The sequence below is a fragment of the Dasypus novemcinctus genome, chromosome 3 (genome assembly GCF_030445035.2).
Source record: "Dasypus novemcinctus isolate mDasNov1 chromosome 3, mDasNov1.1.hap2, whole genome shotgun sequence".
Classification (NCBI taxonomy): domain Eukaryota; kingdom Metazoa; phylum Chordata; class Mammalia; order Cingulata; family Dasypodidae; genus Dasypus; species Dasypus novemcinctus.
In genome coordinates this window covers 138498709-138519655 of record NC_080675.1, presented here as the reverse complement: position 1 = coordinate 138519655, position 20947 = coordinate 138498709, and the positions used below count along the sequence as shown (strand labels likewise).

Sequence of the window (20947 nt, the reverse complement as noted above, 5' to 3'; positions counted from 1 at the left end):
GGAGAAGGCCCCAACTTCAACCCTAAGCAGCGTTCATTCCTAAACCCAGTCTGGTACAGCAGCAGCAGTCTCAGAAAGCTAAGTTGAGGGATCCCTTACAACCACTGGAATTCTGACAGTCCACTCCTGGGCCTTGCTAATGACCTCTTCAGAATGATGATTGGGTTGTGCTGATATCAGTCAGGAGATCACAGCTCCTATTGGAGTCAAGGCTTCTGCCTATACCTGGTAGTGGGGGGTGGAAGAATAAGGGCTCCTTAATCCTTCATCAGTAGTATAGTGAGATCCTCCTGGAGTTCCAGACATCATGCTTTCCATGGGATTTGCTCATCTTAAATTAGCCTCCCTGCTCACTGGCCATGGGCATTAATTTTTCCCTCTTATCAAAGGGCAGACAATGCAGGCTGTTCTTAGACATCTCTGAGGACCTCCAGCTGTGGTTCTAGACTAGATGAGTTATCTTGGTTGGGTGTTAGATGAGGAGATAAGCCTTCTTCATCTTCCTTCCAGAAATGCCTGTCATGGTCCTGCCTAGCTTGCAGCATTTTGGTAATTAATTTTGGTAATTAGGTTGAGTAGCTGCGTATTGAAATGAAACAGCTCTTTCCCTTGGCTTTCTTGGCAGATACTGTTAACTGCCTCTGGTGTGCATACTGTAGATGGTGGGTGGCCCTGGAAGGGGGGTGAGGATTCTACCCCCTACAGTAAGCAGAAGCAGGCAGAGGTCTGCTAGAAGCTGCAGGCCTCCCCAGACTGACTTGTGATGTTCCTTGTGCTCCAGGTGCTGCTGTTTCTTTAAGAGAAAAAGAAAGAAGACTGCTCAGCGCCACAAGTGACCAGTGCCTCTTTGGAGTCCTCAGGCTCTGGGGACTCTGACTTGATTGTACCTGCAGCTCCTGCCATTTCTCATTGGAAGGGACTCCTCTGTTGGGGGAGGGTGAGATCCAAACCAAAAAGAAGAAAACAGATTCCCCAGAAAGAGCCAGTGTGGCCAGCCTGAACCCAGTGGGTCATTGGCTGTTCCTTCCTGCCTAAGGCTCTGAGCAGGTTCCAGAGCTTAGGCTCCTCCACTGCTTGCCCTTTGGGCTCCCTGGTTGACTCTCCTTCCCATTGTTTACAGTGAAAGTGTCATTCACAAAAACTCAAGGACTATCATTCTCTTCCTTCCCCCTAGTTTACTCCTTGTTCTTGCTCCACCCTCAACCCTCTCCAGCATAAAAGCTAGTGAGCAAAGGCTTTGCCAGCTGAAGGGGTTCAAGAGGTTGGGGTGTGGCCAAGAAGTTAGGAGGAAGATGGCAGTCTTGGGCTGGAGAAGAATTTTTCCAACTCACCAGGCATGTCTGGTAGTATGGCTTTCTCTTCCTCTGTGCCTGTGCAGCCTCCATCCCAGCTGGCCACGGGGTGCAGGTTCCTTCCTCCCTCCCTCCTATGAAAGTTACACTGTTGGACACAAGCTGTGAGAAATCTGCAGTCTGCTGTCCCCATGCATTGGTGTACTTAGCTTTCTTGACAAGTGAACTGTGTTTTTCAGACAGTAGTAGGACGATGCAAATTGTTCTAAGCAAAGGAAAAAAATCTGACTTTTTGCACTTTGAGTTTTTTTTTTTTTTTTTTTTTAACAAAAAAACATGGCAGATGCATATTGTGTCTGACTATACTGGGGTTTTACTTTTTCTTTTTTGAGGGAGATGAGGCCAAGAGGGCCATTTAGAGAGAACGTGGGTCCAGAAGACATTCTCAACGGAAAGGGTTTGATCTGCAGAAGGGAATCAGCCAAATCCTATGTCATTCTGAGCTCATTGCACTCAGGTTGGCAAGGAAACATACTTGAATGATCATCTTCTCAACTGCTGAAGATTGTCCCTCCTAATGATTACTCATGACTTAATCAGCTTGCAGTTGAAGAAGCCTAGGTTTTAAGCACATGGGATGAGCCAGGCCAAACCAGACTATGACCAGAAGATAACCCATCCCAGAGAACCAGATACTTAATTAGGAACGTCAGAAATATCTGTGTCCTCTCCTGTCAGGGACTTACAACTAGATGGCCATGAGACTTCCTGATGACTTGGGGGACAAAATTAGTGATAAAACAGCCACCACCATGTTGCCACTAGTGGACAAAGAAGAGTAGAAAAGTGAGCCTGCCTTCCAACTGCCAGAAGAACCTCAGGGTGTGGCATCAGAGTATGCCCTAGTAGCCAAGTTAGAGTATTTAAGTTGGCCTGCCTTATCAGAAACCAAGCCCATGAAGATCATCTCCCAGTGGGTCTGTGGTGACAGGATTAAGATTGAGTGCATAGGTGCTACAGTGAACAAGAGGGTAAGATTAGTTGGTTCTGGACAATTCCAGGGAAAAGGAGACTAAAATGAGAGGCCTGAAATTATTCTCTCAATCAGACAGAGACTTCTTCGAGGAAAGATGGTCATGAATCTGAAATAAGTTCTCCCCCATATACTTTTTAAAGCTCCTCCCATGGTGAATTCACAGAACATACTACTGGAAATGGTTGTGTTTTCTCATTCACTGCTTGAAAAATCAATAACATGTGGAGGTACTCTTACCAGGTTTGATTTTCATTTGAGTTCAGTGGATTGTTCAAACAGTGACTCCTTATTCCAGACGGGATAGAAGACAAAGGATTATTTGCTTATTTGCATCAGGAGAAGAGATCTTGGATCTGGGAGAAGAAGAAAGAGCAAACCAAAACTTCTCTTTTGCCCTTCCCATTCCCACATTTCAGTGGAACTAGTGAAAGCTAACCATGGAGGACAGTGGCTGTTGACCTAGTTGGTGGGTTTTGGAGCACAGAAGTCTTTCCCTCTGGCTTGAGGTGCAAAGCTGTCTGTTGGACTAGAGGGTTTGGGAATACTATCTGGTAGATGGCATTTCTTGACAGGTCCTTTGATTTACCTTACATGAAGTAGGATTAGCATGGGTCAGAGCTACTGGACTTGACCTGTTCCACTGGACCTTGGCTAGAGAATATTGCTTCACTGGCTTCATACCTGCTTAACTTACGTGGTGATTGTAATCTTTCTTTTCTTTGAAAGAAATGTTCCTGTATACGTAATAGAGTGACGGGAAAGCTCAATGTCACGCTCCTTCCCTACAAGGACTTTGAATATTGGGGTTTGCTTCCTTGCCATTATCTAATGGTTAAGGCCCCATAACTGAAATTTATGTAGTTTCTCAATTGGCATCTGAGCAACTCTTTATCTAACTCTACAGAAACTTCAGCTTCCTCATCTCTGTATAGAAAGAGCCTTGCCTCTCATGGGAAGGCAGGGGGAAATGGTGGCAAAGCCTGGAGTGTCCTGATAACTCCATATTCCACTAAGTGCCTCTTCCCGCCCCCACAAAAGCAAAGGCAGTGACCAGCTTGGCTATGGGGCAAGCCCCCTTGGACTTGGTGTGTTTTTTCTTTTTCTTTTGGTTTTTGTCTTAAAAGTTTTTCAAGTTAGCTCTTGATGGGATGAACCTAAATAGTTAGGGCTTGGGGTGGGGAGTCCTTCCTAATGTACTATATTCACCCTCCACTCCCCGCAAATCTCTTAAAAGATACTTGGTTTTCATAACAAAGTTGAAGAGCCAAGATATCTTTAGCATGCTGGAAATGGTCATTTTTCCAGGACCATCGGGACGCCAAAGGGCTCCCGGACCTCTGGGAGATTCTGTTGTGATCTTTCTTGAAAATAAACAGAAATGAAGAAGCATGTGACCATTAGCTCCATCTCCACCAGCACACGTATCAGGGCTCCCTCCTCAACCCAGTTCCTACAGTTGCTTAGCTACATGCCTCAGCCAGATCCTTGGGTTGCTACTCCACCCCACTCCCAATGTCAACACTGTAGATTTTTAGCTTTCTACATTTTGCAGCAACGATGCTTCAGAATCATTTTTCTTTGGGACTGATGTAATTGTTTCTCCTTAGAGCTAATTTAGCATCTGTTAATTTTTAAAAACCAAAATCTTAATATACCGTTAGGAGTTCCTCCCAGCCCTGCAGACCCTCAGGCATTGCATCCTGAGCCACTTGGGGCAGGCAGCCGGGATTCCATCCCCATCCCGAGGCATTAAGGGTCCTCTCCTCATGGTATAGCATGGCTTGTATCTGTGCAGTCTAACCCCAGAAGGGTTGATGAGTTGCTGTACACCTTAGCACTTCCAGGGTTCTCATCCCAGGCTGCTCCTCAAGAGTGGGCAGAATGTCCCAGTAGCCAGTGTGCATTTATGACTGCCTTAATTAACATTCTCCTGCTGATTGAGTCTGTCTCAGAGTAAACAGGGTCTAGGAAGGTACTAGCCAGGTGACTTGGTCGGCTCTCAAAGGTCCATTTTACTTTGGAATGCAGAGGTTACAGGAGACAGATCTTAAGGTTTCCATTAGAAATGGTGATTGCCTATTTATTCGCAATGAACTCAAAATGCATAGAAACAGCCATTGCCCCTTAGCCAGAAGAGGTGTTCCTGGCCTCTGAAGTAACTTCCAACTTAGTGCAGCGGAAATGTACAACTGTTAGTGTGTATTCAGTGTAGATTCTCAATGTTAGTAGCCACTTTTAATGCCAGAAATACATTGGTAATATTATGTCAAAATGGTTACTAAAGAGCATAGCCTTAATTTTTCTCTTTAGTGTAAAAGATGTTTCCCCCCACCCCAGTGAACAAGCAATGCCTGCAAACAAAAAACAAAAAACAAAAAAAACTTCCATGGCAGCCTAGTAGGCATTTTATCAGAGGAACTTGATCTTTCTTCTGACGTGATGTATCTTTCCCAAGCCTGCATGCTTCCAATCTCCCAGCCACCTCTTCATTTTCATATTTAAACCAGCTTTCCATTACTAAGAGTTGTCCTGGCAACTTGTTCTCCCACTCTAAAGACAGCTTAGGAGTAGAGTTTCTGAGATTGGGAGCTTCCAGTGCCATACAGCCAACATTGTCTTTGCCAGGCCACTACCAGCCATCACCAAGGTGGGCAGATGAGTTCCAGGGACCCACAGGGAGCCAGGATATCTGGGTACTGCATCTCAGCTGGCCATATGGACGACAGGCACTTGTCTCTGGGGTTCTTGCTTTTGCAGACTGCAGGGCTTTCAGGACAGTTCATCTAGAGGCTGATGGCCAGTAACTCCCAGTCTTCCTCATCATGGGTTAATCAGAATCAAATGAGATTACTTTGGTTTTAGTTATTTGGGGTGGGGGTGGGTTCTAATAAATGAAGAGAAAAACATGGCCCTTCTGAGGTTTTGTAGAGTTTTGAGCAGTGTTTTAGCCACAATTAAGGAAACTTGGAAGTTTTTGATCAACTAAGCAGTCTTAAAAATAGAATTTTTTTTTTTCCTTTTGCAGGTGACTCTGCAAAAGAATAGGTTTCTCTGTTGTATTTGAAATAGTAAGTAGGTTCCCTGGATATAGGCAGTAGTAGTTGACATATTTCCTCAAAAAGCAACCAGGAAACCCACTTCAGTATTTGTTTATAGATCAGCTTATAAAGGAAAAAGTGAACGTGTACTCTATGTTTCTAGTTTGATTTACCAAACTTGATGCTATAAGGAAACCTCAGTTCTGTGGACAGAATTTCTTTTATTATTTTTCATTTACTCCTCACAATCACCCTTCCAGTGCCATCACCACCTTCAGGGTCTCCGAACAGAAGGTTATCTGTGGTAATAAATGGGATGCAGTCATCCCAGTAACACGCACAGAGGACAACTCTCCTGACACCCAACCCCCTCTTCCCAGTCAGGCGAGAGACATTCTCAGTGTTCCTCTTCATGAGTTCTAGTTCAAATCCCAGGCCAGCTCTTGCACCGAAATTCCTTTTTAAGGAGATTTATCAATCTGTTAGGAATGTCTCAGGAAAGAGGAGCCATTTCTTTGAGGGGAAATATATTTACAAATGGGTGTATGTGATTGCATGTGTGTGTGTGTATATGCTCATCTTTGTGCATTTCACTTCTATAAAGATAGCCCAGGCCGCTGGGAACCATGGATTCCAGAGTATTCTTGGAAGTAAACAGGTGACAAGCAAGCTTCTCAAATTAGTGCAGTAGCAAGCTGGCTCTGAGTTGGAGCCCCATTTTGCTTGAGCAGAAGAGTAACGGCAGAAAAGAAATAGATGAAACCAAAAATAAAATCCCTCCCAATGGGAAAATAATGATTCAGCAATTCCCATTGGATATTTTACTTGCTCTAAGTTATTATTATTTTGTCTTTGCCCACTGTACTTTTTAAAAAGAGTTGTTGGGATGTTGATTGCAATTTTTTTAAAACTAGATAATGTATAAATCAGCTGTGGAAATCATTTTTAATTGATGTGTGGTTATGTCTGATTATTGTTAAATGCCTTTTGTTTGTTTTTGTTTGTTTGTTTTTTTAATCTTTTTTTTTTTTAGCTATGTAATGTTTTTGTAAACCCTGGCACTGGTCACAAAGCTCAGCTGTGAAAATGAAACGTGTAGTATTTTTGAACATGAATCAGTTTCAACTGTATTTGAAATAGTTCCTCCAGAAGAGAGGTTTGTGCACCATTAGGAAAGACCCCTCTGCAGAGGAAGTAGCCTTTGGAAAAAATGGAAAATGGGTCCTCATGTTATCCCAGAATAGCCCATTTCCTCGGGCATCATTAAAAAATAAAAATGTGATCTTTAAGTATACTTCCCCAATTTGGGGAGAAAAGGACTCAGTTTGCACCCTTTTTGTATGTAAAATAAAATGTCTTACCTTTCTTGACTGGTTCTGCTTATTTGATTGGTTGGTCTGCTGGTCCATCTGTTAGTTTTAATCTCCCCTGCCTCGTTTTTAACTAAATCCAGCCAGAACTATCATGTGGTTCAGGCTCCCATGAACAAAAATGATGCCTGAGACTGGCATTCTTGCTTCATTTCTTTTGACTTGAATATTGCTTTCTCTTGTGGGTCACTTTAATTACTCCTGAAAGAATTTGGACATTGTCACTCACATATTAGTTCCTGTATCCCTGTGGTTCTTAGGTAGTAGAACACCAGAAAGTCAAGCTCTGCTTTTCTAATTCTGCTCCACATTAAATGGGTAGAAGATAAAGCTATGATTTATTGTGCAATATAAAATCACCAGTGGATATATGGCCACAAAACAAGTTTTTCTGGCCGCTCAATTACCGTTTTATTAAAAGCAGTTTTATTGCGCTATATTCACATACCATACAATCTATCCAAAGTGTACAATCAGTGGTTTTTAGTATAATCACAGTGTTGTGCATTCATCAGCACAAAAAATTTTTAGAACAATTTCATTACTCGGAAAAAACTCCACACCCCTTAGCAGTCACCTCTCAATCCCTCTATCCTTCCCCAGCCCTACGTAGCCTCTAATCTCAATTACCTCTTTATTCATTTTTTCAGTGGTAAGCAAGTAGCACAAAACATTTTTAGTGTCATGGGAGAAAAACTTCACATGAGATCATTATATCCATCAACCTGACTTATTTTTCCTTCAAATTGGAAGGGAAAAAATAGACTGCTTTTATGCCATTTTAGCATTAGCTTCTCCTGTGCAGGAAGCTATATTATAAACATGGTCTAGTTAACAGTTTTCTCAGTGGCTATGGGTAGTGGAAGATGCTGGAATGGGAAAAGAGGCATGGCAGGCCAAAAATAAAAGTTGGGGAAGGGTGAGTTTGGAAGATAATCTTTGCCAATGGAGTAATGTTGCCTAGAAGACCCTCCACCTGATTTAGGTTGTCTGGATTAAGGTGCAAGGATTGGAAGGAATAACATGTTTATATAAAAGAACTGTCCTGGGAAGTTAATGTGGCTCAAGCAATTGGGCTCCCATCTACCATATAGGAGGTCCAAGGTTCAATGCCCAGTGTCTCCTGGTGAAGGCAAGCTGGCTCACGCAGAGAGCTGGTGCAGCAAAATGATGCAGGAAAAAGAGGAGAAATAAGCAGCAGATCAGGTTGCTGAGGTGGCGCAAGAGAATGATCACCTCTCTTGCACTCTGAAAGGTCCAGGATCAGTTTCCAGAGCTGCCTAATGAGAATACAAACACAAAAGAACACAGTGAAAGGACACAGAGCAGACAATGGCGAAGGAAGGGTGGGGAGAAATTTTAAAAAAGGATGCTGGGTTAAAAACAAAACCATTTGTTGTACGGCAGTACCGAAGGAGCTGTATACAAAATAAGTGCAACACAGTCTCTTCCCCACCCCACCACCAAGTGTATTCTACTCAGGAGAACAAATAGGTAAAAAAAAAAAAAAAAGGAATTTAAGAACCAGAATATGCAATAAAATGTGCACTGACTCATACAGTAGTAAGGGAGTAGGATTAGAGAAGGAAGAGAAATGTGGGTAGTAAAGTGACAGGAACTAAGTTTAAAAAGGAGGTGGGTCAGGTTCTATGGTTATGACAGATGGGGTTCACTGCCATGCCAGTTGGCCCTTCTTTGGTGCTGGTGTTTCTGCATGATGGAGCTGGACTCTGATGGGATCTCTTTTCACAAGACTTTCATGCTACTTTACTAGAATTGTAGTTGGTGCTGCGGCTTAAGATATATCTAGGGGATTTGAATCTCTGGACTGACAATATGATAGCCAGGCCCTGAGCCTCAACAGACTTCAGCCCCTACACTCTGATTTATTGGACTTACTCCACTCAGCTAACATGGAGTTGAAGAATGTCAACCACCACACCATGGAGCCTAGAGTGCCTACAACTGAAAGCAGGAGGATTGCATCCAATATCCATGTGGAATCTAAACCCCCTCTTGACATAGATGTGGAATGGACACAACCAAGCCAAGGTCCACAGGAAGGAGGAATACAGTAAGGATCAGAGTGGACTTAATGATATTCTATTCATGAACTACTGTGGTTAATAATCGAGAAAATGTGGCATTGATGTGGAAAAAGTGGCCACGGTGGTTGCTGGGTGCAGGGAATAGGAGGTAGAGAAGAGATGTGGAGGCATTCTTGGGACTTGAAGTTGTCCTGGGTGGTGCCCCAGGGACAATTGCCGGATGTTGTATGTCCTCCCATGGCCCACTGGATGGAACGTGGGAAAGAGTGGGCTATGGTGTGGAACACGGGACATGGGGTGCAGCAATGCCCGGAGATGTACTCACCAGACGCAATGGATGTGACATGATGATGGGGGAGAGTGTTATTGTGGGGGGAGTGGTGGGGTGGGGGTGGTGGGGGCGAATGGGGACCTCATATATATTTTTTAATATAATATCTTTTTAAAAAATGAATAAATTGAGTAGAATTTGGAGGAAAAAAAAAAAGGGTTTTGAAGCGAGATTTTCAAGACAAACAGAAGATACTGCATAAGGTTTACCCTCCAAACAAAAAATAACACTGCCCTGAGTTTTTGGGAGGTTCCACTTTTTTAGGTACCGGTTGGAGGACTGAGTCCCGGACTTCCTATTTGAGAAATCGGCGCTCAACCACTTGAGCTACACCGACTGCCAAGGAAGCTACCACTCTTAAACCCAATTTGGTGGTTACTAAAGCTTGACTAGCCCAATACAGATAATGGCAAAGTGTCTTTTGCCCCTATCCGGGCACAATGATTTCCCACAAACAGGACCGGCCACCAACGTGCCCAAAAGCAGAAAGGGCCACAGAATCCGCCGCGCTGCATACTGGGGTTTGTAGTCTCTTTAGAGCCCCAATCACCGTCCTCCTTGAGGGGACACCGCCTTCCCCTGACCCCCTTCCTATTGGTGCAAGTGAGCGAGCTGGGAGTCCAATGAGGCAGCAATAACGTGGCAGCCACCCACGAGCCCGCGTCTCCGCGGGTTCTGACGCCGAGCCGGGCCCCGCCCCGCAGGGGAACCTACTATCCAGCGCCGACCAAGAGGGGGGAAAGGAGCCAACCTCCTGCTAGGAGGCCGGGAGGAGCCTGGCTTCCCCCCCGCCCCGCGCTCGGTGGCGGCGCCGGTGCCCCGGCCGCCGAGTCCCCCGCCTCTTCCGGCCTGTCCCGGCGGCTCTCCCTTCTCGCGGTGGATGCTGCGCCTCTCGGAGCGGAATATGAAGGTTCTCCTCGCCGCCGCCCTCATCGTGGGCTCTGTCTTCTTCCTGCTGCTGCCAGGGCCCTCCGCAGCCGATGAGAAGAAGAAGGGGCCCAAAGTCACCGTCAAGGTCCGGGCTCCCCTCTCCCGACCCGCTGGCCGGGGCCCGCCTTCGCCACCTGGGGTCCGGCTTCAGCGCCGCTGGTCACTGGTGTCCCAGGCATTTAGGGACCTGGAGCGCGAGCCTGCGTGTCCTTGGCTTTGGCTCTGCCCCTCCCTAGACTGCGGCTTTTGCCTCCTGGCGCCTTGGAGTGCCATCCCGTGGGACCCTCCCCGACGTCCTTCTGCGCTGCCCTGACGCGGCGAGTTGGCGCTCAGGGTGCCAGGAGCCGGCACTCATCCCCCGAGCGGCCTTATTGCGATTACTCCTCAGCGCTGGGGAAATGATGAGAGATCATGTCTGCCAACTTCCGAATTCTTTCTTTCCTTAGGCTAAATTTTAGCCACTTCAGTTACGAAGCACGGCAAATTGCTTGGTGAGCTTGGGCTCCCTTACAATTTATATTAATCTCTAAAATCTCCGCCATTTCCCTCTTAAGAGCAAAGATTGTTACCCAAACATTTTCCAAGAAAAGAATGTCTGTAGCTTTCATTGGATTCTTGTGGTTTTTTTCCTCCACCAAAAACAAACTGCTCTAAAGCAGTGTTTTCTCTTCCATCCTCAGGTTAGCTCCCTGGGCTCCCCCTACCCCCTTGCCTAGCTAGGTCCCTTTTAAGGGGCTAAGTTTGAAATGGTCTTTTTCCTCAGGTGTACTTTAAACTACGAATTGGAGATGAAGATGTAGGTCAGGTGGTCATCGGTCTCTTTGGAAAGACTGTTCCAAAAACAGTGGATAATTTTGTGGCCTTAGCTACAGGAGAGGTAAGTGACTAGAACGGAGGTAGACAACTCAAATGAAGTTGGCGAGTAGCAATGGCAGCAAACTCAACTTACGAGTAGGCCCATCTGTAGTGGTAGTGCACCCCCCCACCCCCCACCCCGTACTCACTCACTGTTGTCCTCCGGCACTGGGAACCCAATATTGTCATCTCTAATGAGTTTTGTTTTTTTTTAAATCCAGAAACTAGGATTTTCTTGAGATATTTCTACATTCTTAAATACTGCCATAATCAACCCTAACTGTGGACACTAGTTTGTGGCCTTTGTACCAGAGCTTTCTCCTAAGAGTAAGGGTTCTAAAGTTTTCCAGGTTTCAAGGAAATAAGCATGCCTCATTTATGAAGGTGTGTATATTAACCTTTCACTGGGGGAGCAGATGACCTTTTTCCCAGTCAGTTTTCTTATATCTCTTATGATTAGAAGAAGTGAGAAGAACGAGGCCTTATATGCCAAAGACTTGTACAGACTCTGGGATGTTAGCAGGCAGAGGAATGTGGAGTCATGGCCTTGCTGGATCTGTGTGCTGCATGCCTGGCTCGTGGTAACTTCCCATTCAATGGCATGTTGACTGATGATTGGCCTTAAGTCCTGTGTCTACCCAGAGCAGTTGTTGTGGGCTGGGTTCCTGCAGGCAGGGATATCTGTTTGGTGCTTTGTGCCTACTCCTCACCTTACCATCCCTTTTTCTAGAAAGGGTTTGGCTACAAGGACAGCAAATTCCACCGTGTGATCAAGGACTTCATGATCCAGGGCGGAGACTTCACCCGGGGAGATGGCACTGGAGGTAACCTCAGTTCCCCGGGGCAGAGGAGTCTGTCAGTGCAGTTTCCAGGGTGGGGGAGAACAGCGGGACTCTTCTTAGTACAGGGAACCCAGTACAAAGCAGAGGGATTAATGGGGGGTGAGGTGGACGTAAGATCTTCCCGGGGGCACGCCTGCTGATCTTTTCTCCTGATAACCTCTTGCAGGGGAAGGGAACAAAATGAAGACATACTTTTGATTCCAGGCCAGGCAGGCAGTCTGTGCGGGCCACTTTGGAAGCCCTGGCCAAGGTGGTAGAGAAATTGCTTTCCTTGGCAGTCTCCCACCAGAGACCACTCTTCAAGGGCTGAGTCTCACATCTGCAGTATTGGACAGATAGGACAGGTAGATACCCTGTGGTAACCACAGATTTCAGTCCTCCAGAATAAAGCCTCCTCTTAGCTCAGACCAGCTCACTCCATCAGTGAGTATTTAGTGAGCCAGGCTTTGTGGTGGGTGCCAAGATAATTGAGGCAGTAGCTCTCTTTTACTTCCAGTACCCAAAAACTCAGACCAGAATACAGCTTTTAAGACAGGCTCTGTCTCCAAGTCTTTTATCATCTAGGCAGAGAGAACTATGAGAGCTACTTAACAGTACAAGAGTTAAGTAACAGTTACAGGCAGTGTGAGGATGGGAAGGCACAAAGTAGACACAAAGTTATAATTCCAAGGCCTTGTATCCTTTGAGTCAGACACACCTTTTAACCAGTGTCTGCCACCTTCCTGCCTTGTGACCTCAAGCAAGTGATTGGATTGCAACTCTCAGAGCTTCAATTTCCTCTTCTGTAAAGTAAGAGTGATGAGAATTGTCTGGGTCCTATAAGGCAGGAGTGAAATTCTGAGTGCTAAGTGCCTGGCACATGGTAAGGGCTCTCCGTAAAGCTGGCCATTGTGGAAGTGCTAACAAGTGCCAGAATCTATCCCTACAGGCCAGGGGATGATCAGAAAAAGGCCTTAGAATATGAGGAAAGATTTGAGCTGGGTCCTGGATGGGCAGAATTTCAATGGGCAAAGAGGCAGGGTTGAGGTGTGAGCCCAGCTTTGTTGTGTGGCAGCACCTTGATGGAAGCTGGGCTTTGTGGGGGAGGGGTGGAAATGGAGAGACACAGGAGTACAGAGAGGTGGGTTGTGGCCAGGCCAGGCAACCTGGGCGTTGTCCTGTAGGGAGAGAGGATCCACTGAAGACTTGAGCAGGAGGATGACCCATTCGCAAAGGTTTTTGATGAAAAATAACAGCAGGATTCAAGAGGCAGGAGTACACTGCCTGGAGAGGAGGGGATTGGGGCAGCTGCCCCTGGATAGGGTGGTGTAGGCCTGGAGCCACAGACCAGCTGGGTTTGAATCTCAGCTCTGTCACTTCCTAGCTGGAAGTGCCTCTGTGCCTCAGTTTCATCTGTGAAATATGGTTATTGGCCTCTGCCTCATTGGGTGGTTTGTTCTTTATGTAAAAACAGTCTATGGCACACACTGTTAACACTAAGTATGAGCAGTATTGCAGTAGAAAGGTTGTTGGTGGGGGTAGCAAGACGAAAGGACAAATGACTGAAGTCTGGAGCAAAAGATGACCAAGTACACTGAGTAAAGAACTGTCCATTTAAGTTTGGAACGCCTTGTATTTTGAGAAAATGGTTTGGAGCTAAGTCCATAGATTTTGGGATTTTATGGATAGCAGCAGCAATCATTGAAATCCTGCAGTTGGTTTTTATAGAGAGAATTCTCAAATGGGGAGGCTTTTAGGCCTCCAGCTAAGATTTATTCATGGCACAACGGGGGAGGTAGAATACAGACTGAGACACCCCTATCCCACCAGCCAGGGAAGTGGCCTGAAGTTGACGAGGCTGGATGGAATTCCTCCTGGAAGGATGAGGCAGCAAGAACTGGGGTGGGGTAGGGGGCTCCATTCCCACAATCCCTTGGACCCATGCCTCCTTTAATTAGTACTTCTTGCTTGTCAGTCTCCCCATCTACTCTCCTATCTCTTTTATATCCTTAGTGAGCATCAGTCTAGGACACTCTCCCATCCTGGTTATGTTCTGGGGAACCACAGGATGAAAACAGATGTATTGAGGAAGAAAAAAAGTTTCATATGCAAATAAGCTTGAAAGGTGTTGTATAAAACAAAGTACAAATGTCTTTATTACTATCTCAGGGCCTTTAATCCACAATGCACAGTGTGTGAGTCTCCAAGAGGTGACAGGGAAAAAGAAGCATGTAATGTTTTTCCAAACTTGTAGACCACAGGCTCTTAATCTGTCACACTCAGTTTCTCCTGAAATCAGTTTTGGAAACGGGTGAAGTTATACAGAAATCTGCTGTTGGCTCCCTTTGTCCTGTACCATGGCCACTGCGTAGACAGGCATGTTGCACACATTCATAGTTGCCTTTTATGTTCATCATTGACAAGAGGCTCTGAACCCAGCAGCACCTAAATGGCAGCCCCTCTTCTTTGCCTCTTCCTGTCCCTTCATGCCCATCTCTGTCTGCTTTCCACTTAGCAGCCACCTCAGTATCTTTGTGCTCTCAGGAAGACAAGCTGATTAAGCACAGCTTCTGTGCTTTCTGGAGTGTCCCCTTTCCCACTTGTTCCCCCTTGTACCCCATCCTGCACAGCACTGCTCTCCAGCGTTCTTCCACGGCAGGTCTCAACCATAACCAAGGGTAGAGCTGGTGTGTTCCCATTTAAAGCCATAAAACTATACTCTCAAAGTAACCCATCTTGTGAGCTGCTCGCTAGACCAGCCTGGCCTCATGCCTGTTTGGCCTCAGTAGGTATGGTTAGGCTCTTAAGGCCAGAGGATAGGAAGGGGACAGTTTATTTTCTCCTTGGACTCCCCTCAAGCCTGGCCTGGCAAAGAGGACAGGTTGAGTCCCTTGCATCCTCACCCCAGAGGTTTGCTTGGTTTGGGCTGAGCTCTCCTGACCTACAGGCTCTCTCTCCTCCCAGGAAAGAGCATCTATGGGGAACGCTTCGCTGATGAGAACTTTAAGCTGAAACATTATGGACCTGGCTGGGTGAGCATGGCCAATGCAGGCAAAGACACCAACGGCTCTCAGTTCTTTATCACTACCGTCAAGACAGCCTGGCTAGACGGCAAGCACGTTGTGTTTGGCAAAGTTCTAGAGGGCATGGTAAGTTCTGGAAGTTGGGGCAAGACCTGGGCAGTCCTCACTGGGAATCTGACTGGGGCTAGGGTCCATTTTTTAAAAAATTTCTTTCCCTAAAGAATCTAACCTAGATTCAGACCGCTTGTACTCCTGTTTATGAATCTGGGGGGAGTGAAGAACAAACAGCCTGTATCCCAATGCCCCCAAAAGTCTAAATCTTTCTGGACCCCAGGCATAGCCAGCCTGGAGACCCTGTTGAGGCTGCACAACTGCAGGAAACTTCATTGTTCATTGTGGGTGGTCAGCACCAGCAGCGAGGTGCTGGCCCCTCCCCTGCGCTGAAAGGCTACAGCTGAACACGCTGCTCCTGAGAGCCACCTGGTCCCATATTCCTCAGCCAGCTCTTTCTCCCTCCTCCTTACCCTTGGCCCAACCCGGGTCTTACTTTTGAGGAACAAAACTGCTACATCCCTTGCTGTCCAAACCGGGTTCTCCCTGCTTTGAGTTGATTAGAATTTTGGTCTCGGTGTCTACATACTTATCAGAAGTAGGTGTCAGCCGCCCCCCCCCCCCCCCCCCGAGCCATATGCTGGGGCCTAGCTCGCCTGAATGGTGGGCCTCCTGTCCCACTTCACCCCCACATTTCTGGCTTTCCTTCCCAGGAGGTAGTGCGGAAGGTGGAGAGCACCAAGACAGACGGTCGGGACAAGCCCCTGAAGGATGTGACAATTGTAGACTGTGGCAAGATCGAGGTGGAGAAGCCATTTGCCATCGCCAAGGAGTAGGGCCCCAGGGAACTCTTCCCTGTGAGTGACCATCTTTGCGGGCACTGCTGCCCTCAGTGGGGGTGAACATAGCCCGCCAAGGGCTCCACGCTGCACTGGCCACAGTGCTGCATCTGGCGGAGCGGACCCAGCCCCCACATTCCACAAGCCCATGGGCCCAATTTTGTAACAAACTATCACGCTGACCAATAAATGAAAGGAGTGGGTTTTTTATAACCTGCACGTGGGCTGGGTTCTTGGGCCTGCAGTACCCACACCCACACCCACACCCTCACCCCCAAGTACATAACCCAACATGACCAGGAGTCTCCTGTGCAGTGGAGACCAAACCCTTCCCTGGGGTCCTGCCTGAACCTTTTATCCAGAGAGTCAGATGGGAGCTTTGTCTTGGCTCCTTCTAAACTTTGTGAACTACTGTGCCTCAACCATTGCTCCCCCTCTGCACCCCCTTCGGTCTAGATTTTTCTTCTTGTCTATACTAAGAAATACACCTGTACGTTTTCATAGTCGGTATCTCTTAAGTTGACTTCTCCCCTTATCTTCTGTTGTCCCTGCCTTGGTCCTTGGGCTCGAAGGGCACATGAGTCCTACCATCGGCAGCAACCACTGCAGGCTGAGTTCTGAGTCTCAAGTGGAGATAGGGCCAAGGGAGGACCCAGCCTTGGTTCCTTCTATGGGACTCAGGACTTAGGCCATGACTGTCCTCGCAGGTGGCCCAAAAACCTCTGGGCTGATCAGGGCATCAGTGGCAGAGGAGCAGGGTGACAGGCCGCTGTTGGCTGGGCCCTGGTGGGGCCGATGCTAAAGCCATAGAAGCCCTGAAGCACACCATTCACCACCACGTTGGGCAGAGGCTCTGTGGTATGGAAGTAAAACAGGAGGAGGGAGTGTGTGACAGGCCTGCAGCTCCTGAGCTCCCGCCCACAGGCTCAGCCCCCTTGGGAGCAGGAGCCTCTGTCAAGAAAGCAGGTAACAGCTGACCACCCCAAGTGAGGCTTTGGCTTTCCCAGATTCCCACATTCTGTTCACATCAGCTTGGTGAAAACCAGGCTGCCAAGGAATGATGACCAGGAGAGCTAGAGCTTAGCTTATTTCACTAATACAAAGCAGGCTACAGGGGCCCAGGAACAGCAGGTGTGGCCCCAGAGGAGGGCTGTAGGAGGGAGAGGCCGCCCAGGAGCCCTGAGGGTTGAGATAGGGAAGTATTCCCCAACCCTGACACCTGGGCCCTAAATACGGGTTGTGGGTAGGAATGGCTTCAGAAGCACCTCCTCACCTGGAGAGGGGCTGCAGATGTAGGGATCCACGCAGAAGCTGATGACAGGCCGGTGGTGCAGCTGTGAGCTAGGAGGAAAGAGGGTCGTGAACTGGAGAGGAGGGAAACAGCAGTGTCCTAGTAGGGGGGATGCTAGCAGTTGAGGTCACCATGAACCACAAAAGAGAAGGTGAATGGAGAGCTGGGCTCAGGAGGCACAACAGGAAAACTTGGCATGGACAGGGGCCAGAGGTGGCCTTCCTGCCTCTGGCATAGGCCACCAGGGGGCAGCAGGCACTCAGCACTGGCAGGGCTTTGACTTGCCTTGCTGTTGTTGGGCAGGACCCCCCCCCTCCCGGGTGCTGAAAAGGAGAAGCTGGTGAGCCACCTGGGGATGCCCCTGGGAGTATAAGGAAGGGGTGGAGATTCAGAAGCCCAGAGATTCTCCCAGGAGACCACTGCTTTTATTTTGTAACAAGCCCAGTTCCAGAGGCAGCTGGGGTGTCTAAGGCCATCCAGAAAACAATCCCTACATCAAAGGGTCAAGAAAGCTGATGAGGGAAGTGGACTTGGCTCAATGGATAGGGTGTCCGTCTACCACATGGGAGGTCCAAGGTTCAAACCCCAGGCCTCCTGACCCGTGTGGAGTTGGCCCACGCACAGTGCTGATGCGCACAAGGAGTGCTGTGCCACCCAGGGGTGTCCCTGATGTAGGGGAGCCCCACGCGCAAGGAGTGCGCCCTGTAAGGAGACCTGCCCAGTATGGAAGAAAGTGCAGCCTGCCCAGGAATAGTGCTGCACACACAGAGAGCTGACACAGCAAAGGTGACACAACAAAAAGAGACAGATTCCCGGTACCACTAACAAGAACAGAAGCAGACACAGAAGACTGCACAGCGAATGGACACAGAACAGACAACTGGAGTGGGGCGGGGGAAGGGGAGATAAATAAATAAATAAAAATAAATCTTTAAAAAAAAAAAGCTGATGAGAGGTCATGGCTCAGGAGGAAGAACTAAGCTAGAGCCTGGCAGATGTGAGAAGAAAGTGGGGCTGGGCCTTCAAAACCTTTCTTCACTTGTTTGCTGCTGAGAACATCTGTCCCCCCAACACTGGACCCTGCACGGTGTCATGTCACATTCCCTGGAGGTGCTCACCCCCAGCTGCTGGCCTTGGAATCTATGGGGAAGTGCCGAAGTCTCAGGAATTCCAGTAGCTCCTTGGGCACATCCTGGTTCAGGTACAGGATGCCCTGGAGAGAACAGAAGAAAGGTAATCAGAGCCAGCTAGGTCCTTTGCTTGGCCCACCAAAACATGAAATGCAGGGTCCTTTTTCAAAAAGTTTCAAGATGGAGCAGAGCATTAAGCCGAGCTCTTGGCCTTTCTGAGCACTGGGCCCTGTGCCACTGAACAGGTTGTACGTCATGAAGCCAGCTGGGCCTGAAACCCCACCTCACTGTGGCTGGCAAGGTGCCCACCCTACATACCTATCAGGAGGGGAGCACAGGACCCCACCCTAGAGGGGGAGCGAGCTAGCTTTTATTGAACTAGGACACACCCTCCTGGTTACCTCATTCAGGCCTCTCAATACTGCAGTGAGGGATGTTTGGATCTGTGACTGTTCAGAAATTTGAAACATGGGGTAATAATTAACATGTCCACGATGTGGGCCTCCCCTTGTCCCCTTGTCCCGAAACTCTGTGCTGGTCCAGCAGGCTGGGGACAAGCCACTGGGCCCCAGCCATACCTGGATGTAGGTCTCCAAGCTCTGCCGGCGCTGTTCCAAGCCTCTAGTCCTCCAGTGGGGCAGCCGTTTTGAAGGGAAATCGGGCACTTTGTACAGTTTCTTGATCTGCTGGAGGTTGTCGTGGTGCGGTCACACCTGCACGGTTAAGCCCTCCCTGCACCCTACCTTTGGGCTTTACCCTGGGAAGGACCCGGGCGACTGGCGGTTGGGGCAGGGGCGAGGAAGGCCCCAGGCACTCTGAACACTCGAGGGCAGGTCGGCCGTGCAGGGGCACGTCAGCAGGGGACCTGCTTCCTTGCCACTTGCCGGCGGGGCCTGTGAGGCCAGGACGGACGGCCTCCAGGGACTTGGGCGATCTTGGGGATGGGCGAGGCTGGCCAAGGCTGGCCGGAGTCCACCCGCCTCCCAGGGGCTGGGGAGGGGCCGGGGCGTTGGTGGTGTCGTCGGCGCCGCCTCACCCGCTTGTGCAGCGCGTGGAACTCGCTGTAGCGCCTCAGCACCGTGTGTCTGCGCCCGCGGCACAGCACCTCCACGCGGAACACCTGGGGGCGGGCGGCGGGGTCGCGTGAGGTCCCGCACGACCCGCGCTCGGCCACGCGCCACCCTCCCGCACCCGAAAGGCACAAAGCGGCCTTGAAGCGCCGCCTCGTCCTGGGGACCCCCCCCCCCCCGCGCTCGCCACCCCGCCCCTCTGCTCGGCGAGGTCCCTCAAGAGCCCAGACCACGGCCGGCGAGGCTGGAACCCCAGGGGCCCCGAAGCCCTCGGCAGGATTTGCCCCGGACGTGCCGGCCCGCAGGGCTTGGACGCCGGGTCCCCATCGCGCCTGGCGCGGGGAGACCCCGGGCGGGTCCCAGCGCCCCCCGCGCCCGGCCCCACTCACCATGTGGCTCTTCTCCAGACTCTGCCTGGGCCCCTCGGCCTCAGGCCCCACCGACGGGATGTGAACTTCCAGCATCCCTTCCCGCGCCCTCGCCGGGTCCACCCGCGATGAGGCCAGTCCCAACTCCGCGGGCGCCGAGCGCGGACCTCGGCGCGGCGGGCCCCGCCCCCGCAGACAGGCCCCGCCCCCGCAGGCAGGCCCCGCCCCCGCCCCGCAGGCCCCGCCCCCGCAGGCCCCCCCCCCCCCTCCCCGGGCGCCCCCTGCGCCGCTCGGGCCTGTGCCCACAAGATTAAGCAGCTCGCTGGGTGGCGGGAGCCTAGTGAGTTTGCAGCGCGGGTGGGGATCCTTTGGCTGATGTCGTCGGTTTGTCAAATATTTACCGAGTGCCCGATGACAGCCGGGAACGCGGGCGAGTCCAAATTTCCTCGTGTGAGCGCCTGTTAAGGACCTGAGGGCACGAGGCTTGGGCGGCGGCTGGGAAGGGTCCTCCGCAGCGCAGCGCCTGCCCTAGGAGCCCACCAGGGGCGTTCCCAGCCTTCCTCAGACCCTTCCCCAGGGCTGGGCCGTCCCCATCTCCTTCCTTCCGCCTCCAGCCTGGCCCCAGGGGCCAGGTCCTTTCTGGGAAATCATAGCTAAGGACACACCTGGGAAAAGGTAGGCGCCAATCCGGCCCTTGATGCCCACCTCTCCAATACCGTCAGGCCCTTCCATCCATTCATGTCTTTCCTGCCATCCATCCATCCACCCACCCTTTTCATTTTTCAGCCTGAACCTGCTCCAGGCCCAGTATTCTGGGAAGAGGCAATTAGGGACCCAGGCTCTGATTTGAGGTCAGACAGCCTGGATTTCTGGAACTGTGAAAACTGTCTGTGCTCACCTGCAAAATAAGGATAATGCACCTCCCACAGGAGACTGAAAATTGAGTGCAATTATCCATGTTATACGTTTAGCAGAGTGGGTGTTACTTGGCAGCTTGATTATGGACTTGTTTTGGGGATGAGGGTAGATGAGTGGATGGAGGACTGTGAAGAGGTGATACTAGGCTGGTCACCCTCTGGGCAAGATCTTTCTGGACATGTGGCAGGACTTTAATCCAGAACTCTCTGCCCATGTGCTGGAAAGCACTTCTGCTCCCATCATCTTTCTTAGCTCCCACCCTTTAGCCATAGGAGAGCTAACCCTTTCAGCAGCACCACAGCAGGATGGCTTCTTCACTGACTTCCCCCTACAGAGGCCCTGGAAGGGGAGGGGACAGGCCTCCCATTCTTACTGGGGGTGGGAAGGGTGGCCCAAAGGAGGAAGCAAAGTGCCTGTTTTGGGGGTTGTAGGGAAGAGGAACAATTGATTCCCTCCCTCCCCTGATAGTGCAGAGGTGCTTTTGGGTTGGAGCAGATCTCTGTTCCCACCTCTGCCCCCAGAGAGGGCCAGAGAGG

The 20947-nt window shown here is 49.6% G+C and overlaps 3 protein-coding genes across 10 annotated transcripts in view; 2 read left to right on the top strand and 1 right to left on the bottom strand.

Moving 5' to 3' along the window:
* Nucleotides 1-6731, top strand: part of CSNK1G1 (casein kinase 1 gamma 1) — a 193361-nt gene extending 186630 nt beyond the window's left edge. For all 8 annotated transcript variants that reach the window (XR_011648439.1, XM_058294327.2, XM_058294329.2 and 5 more), the window contains one exon: nucleotides 782-6731. Coding sequence is in view for 7 of the 8 variants with exons in the window: in XM_058294327.2 (XP_058150310.1) it covers nucleotides 782-836 (55 nt within the window). In the remaining variant the exon portion in view is untranslated. The remainder of the gene's footprint in view (nucleotides 1-781) is intronic.
* Nucleotides 6732-9950: 3219 nt separating this feature from the next.
* Nucleotides 9951-16137, top strand: PPIB (peptidylprolyl isomerase B). Its single transcript, XM_004466656.4, has 5 exons — nucleotides 9951-10130; nucleotides 10809-10922; nucleotides 11631-11724; nucleotides 14686-14870; nucleotides 15509-16137. The coding sequence occupies exons 1-5, from the start codon at nucleotides 9996-9998 to the stop codon at nucleotides 15629-15631; spliced, it is 651 nt and encodes a 216-aa protein (XP_004466713.1). The 5' UTR covers nucleotides 9951-9995; the 3' UTR covers nucleotides 15632-16137.
* On the bottom strand, nucleotides 13850-19678 carry SNX22 (sorting nexin 22). Its single transcript, XM_058294333.2, has 6 exons — nucleotides 19515-19678; nucleotides 19092-19175; nucleotides 18634-18738; nucleotides 18044-18138; nucleotides 16908-16975; nucleotides 13850-16487 (listed from the first exon to the last, which is right to left on the bottom strand). The coding sequence occupies exons 1-6, from the start codon at nucleotides 19587-19589 to the stop codon at nucleotides 16366-16368; spliced, it is 549 nt and encodes a 182-aa protein (XP_058150316.1). The 5' UTR covers nucleotides 19590-19678; the 3' UTR covers nucleotides 13850-16365.
* Nucleotides 19679-20947: the final 1269 nt, after the last annotated feature.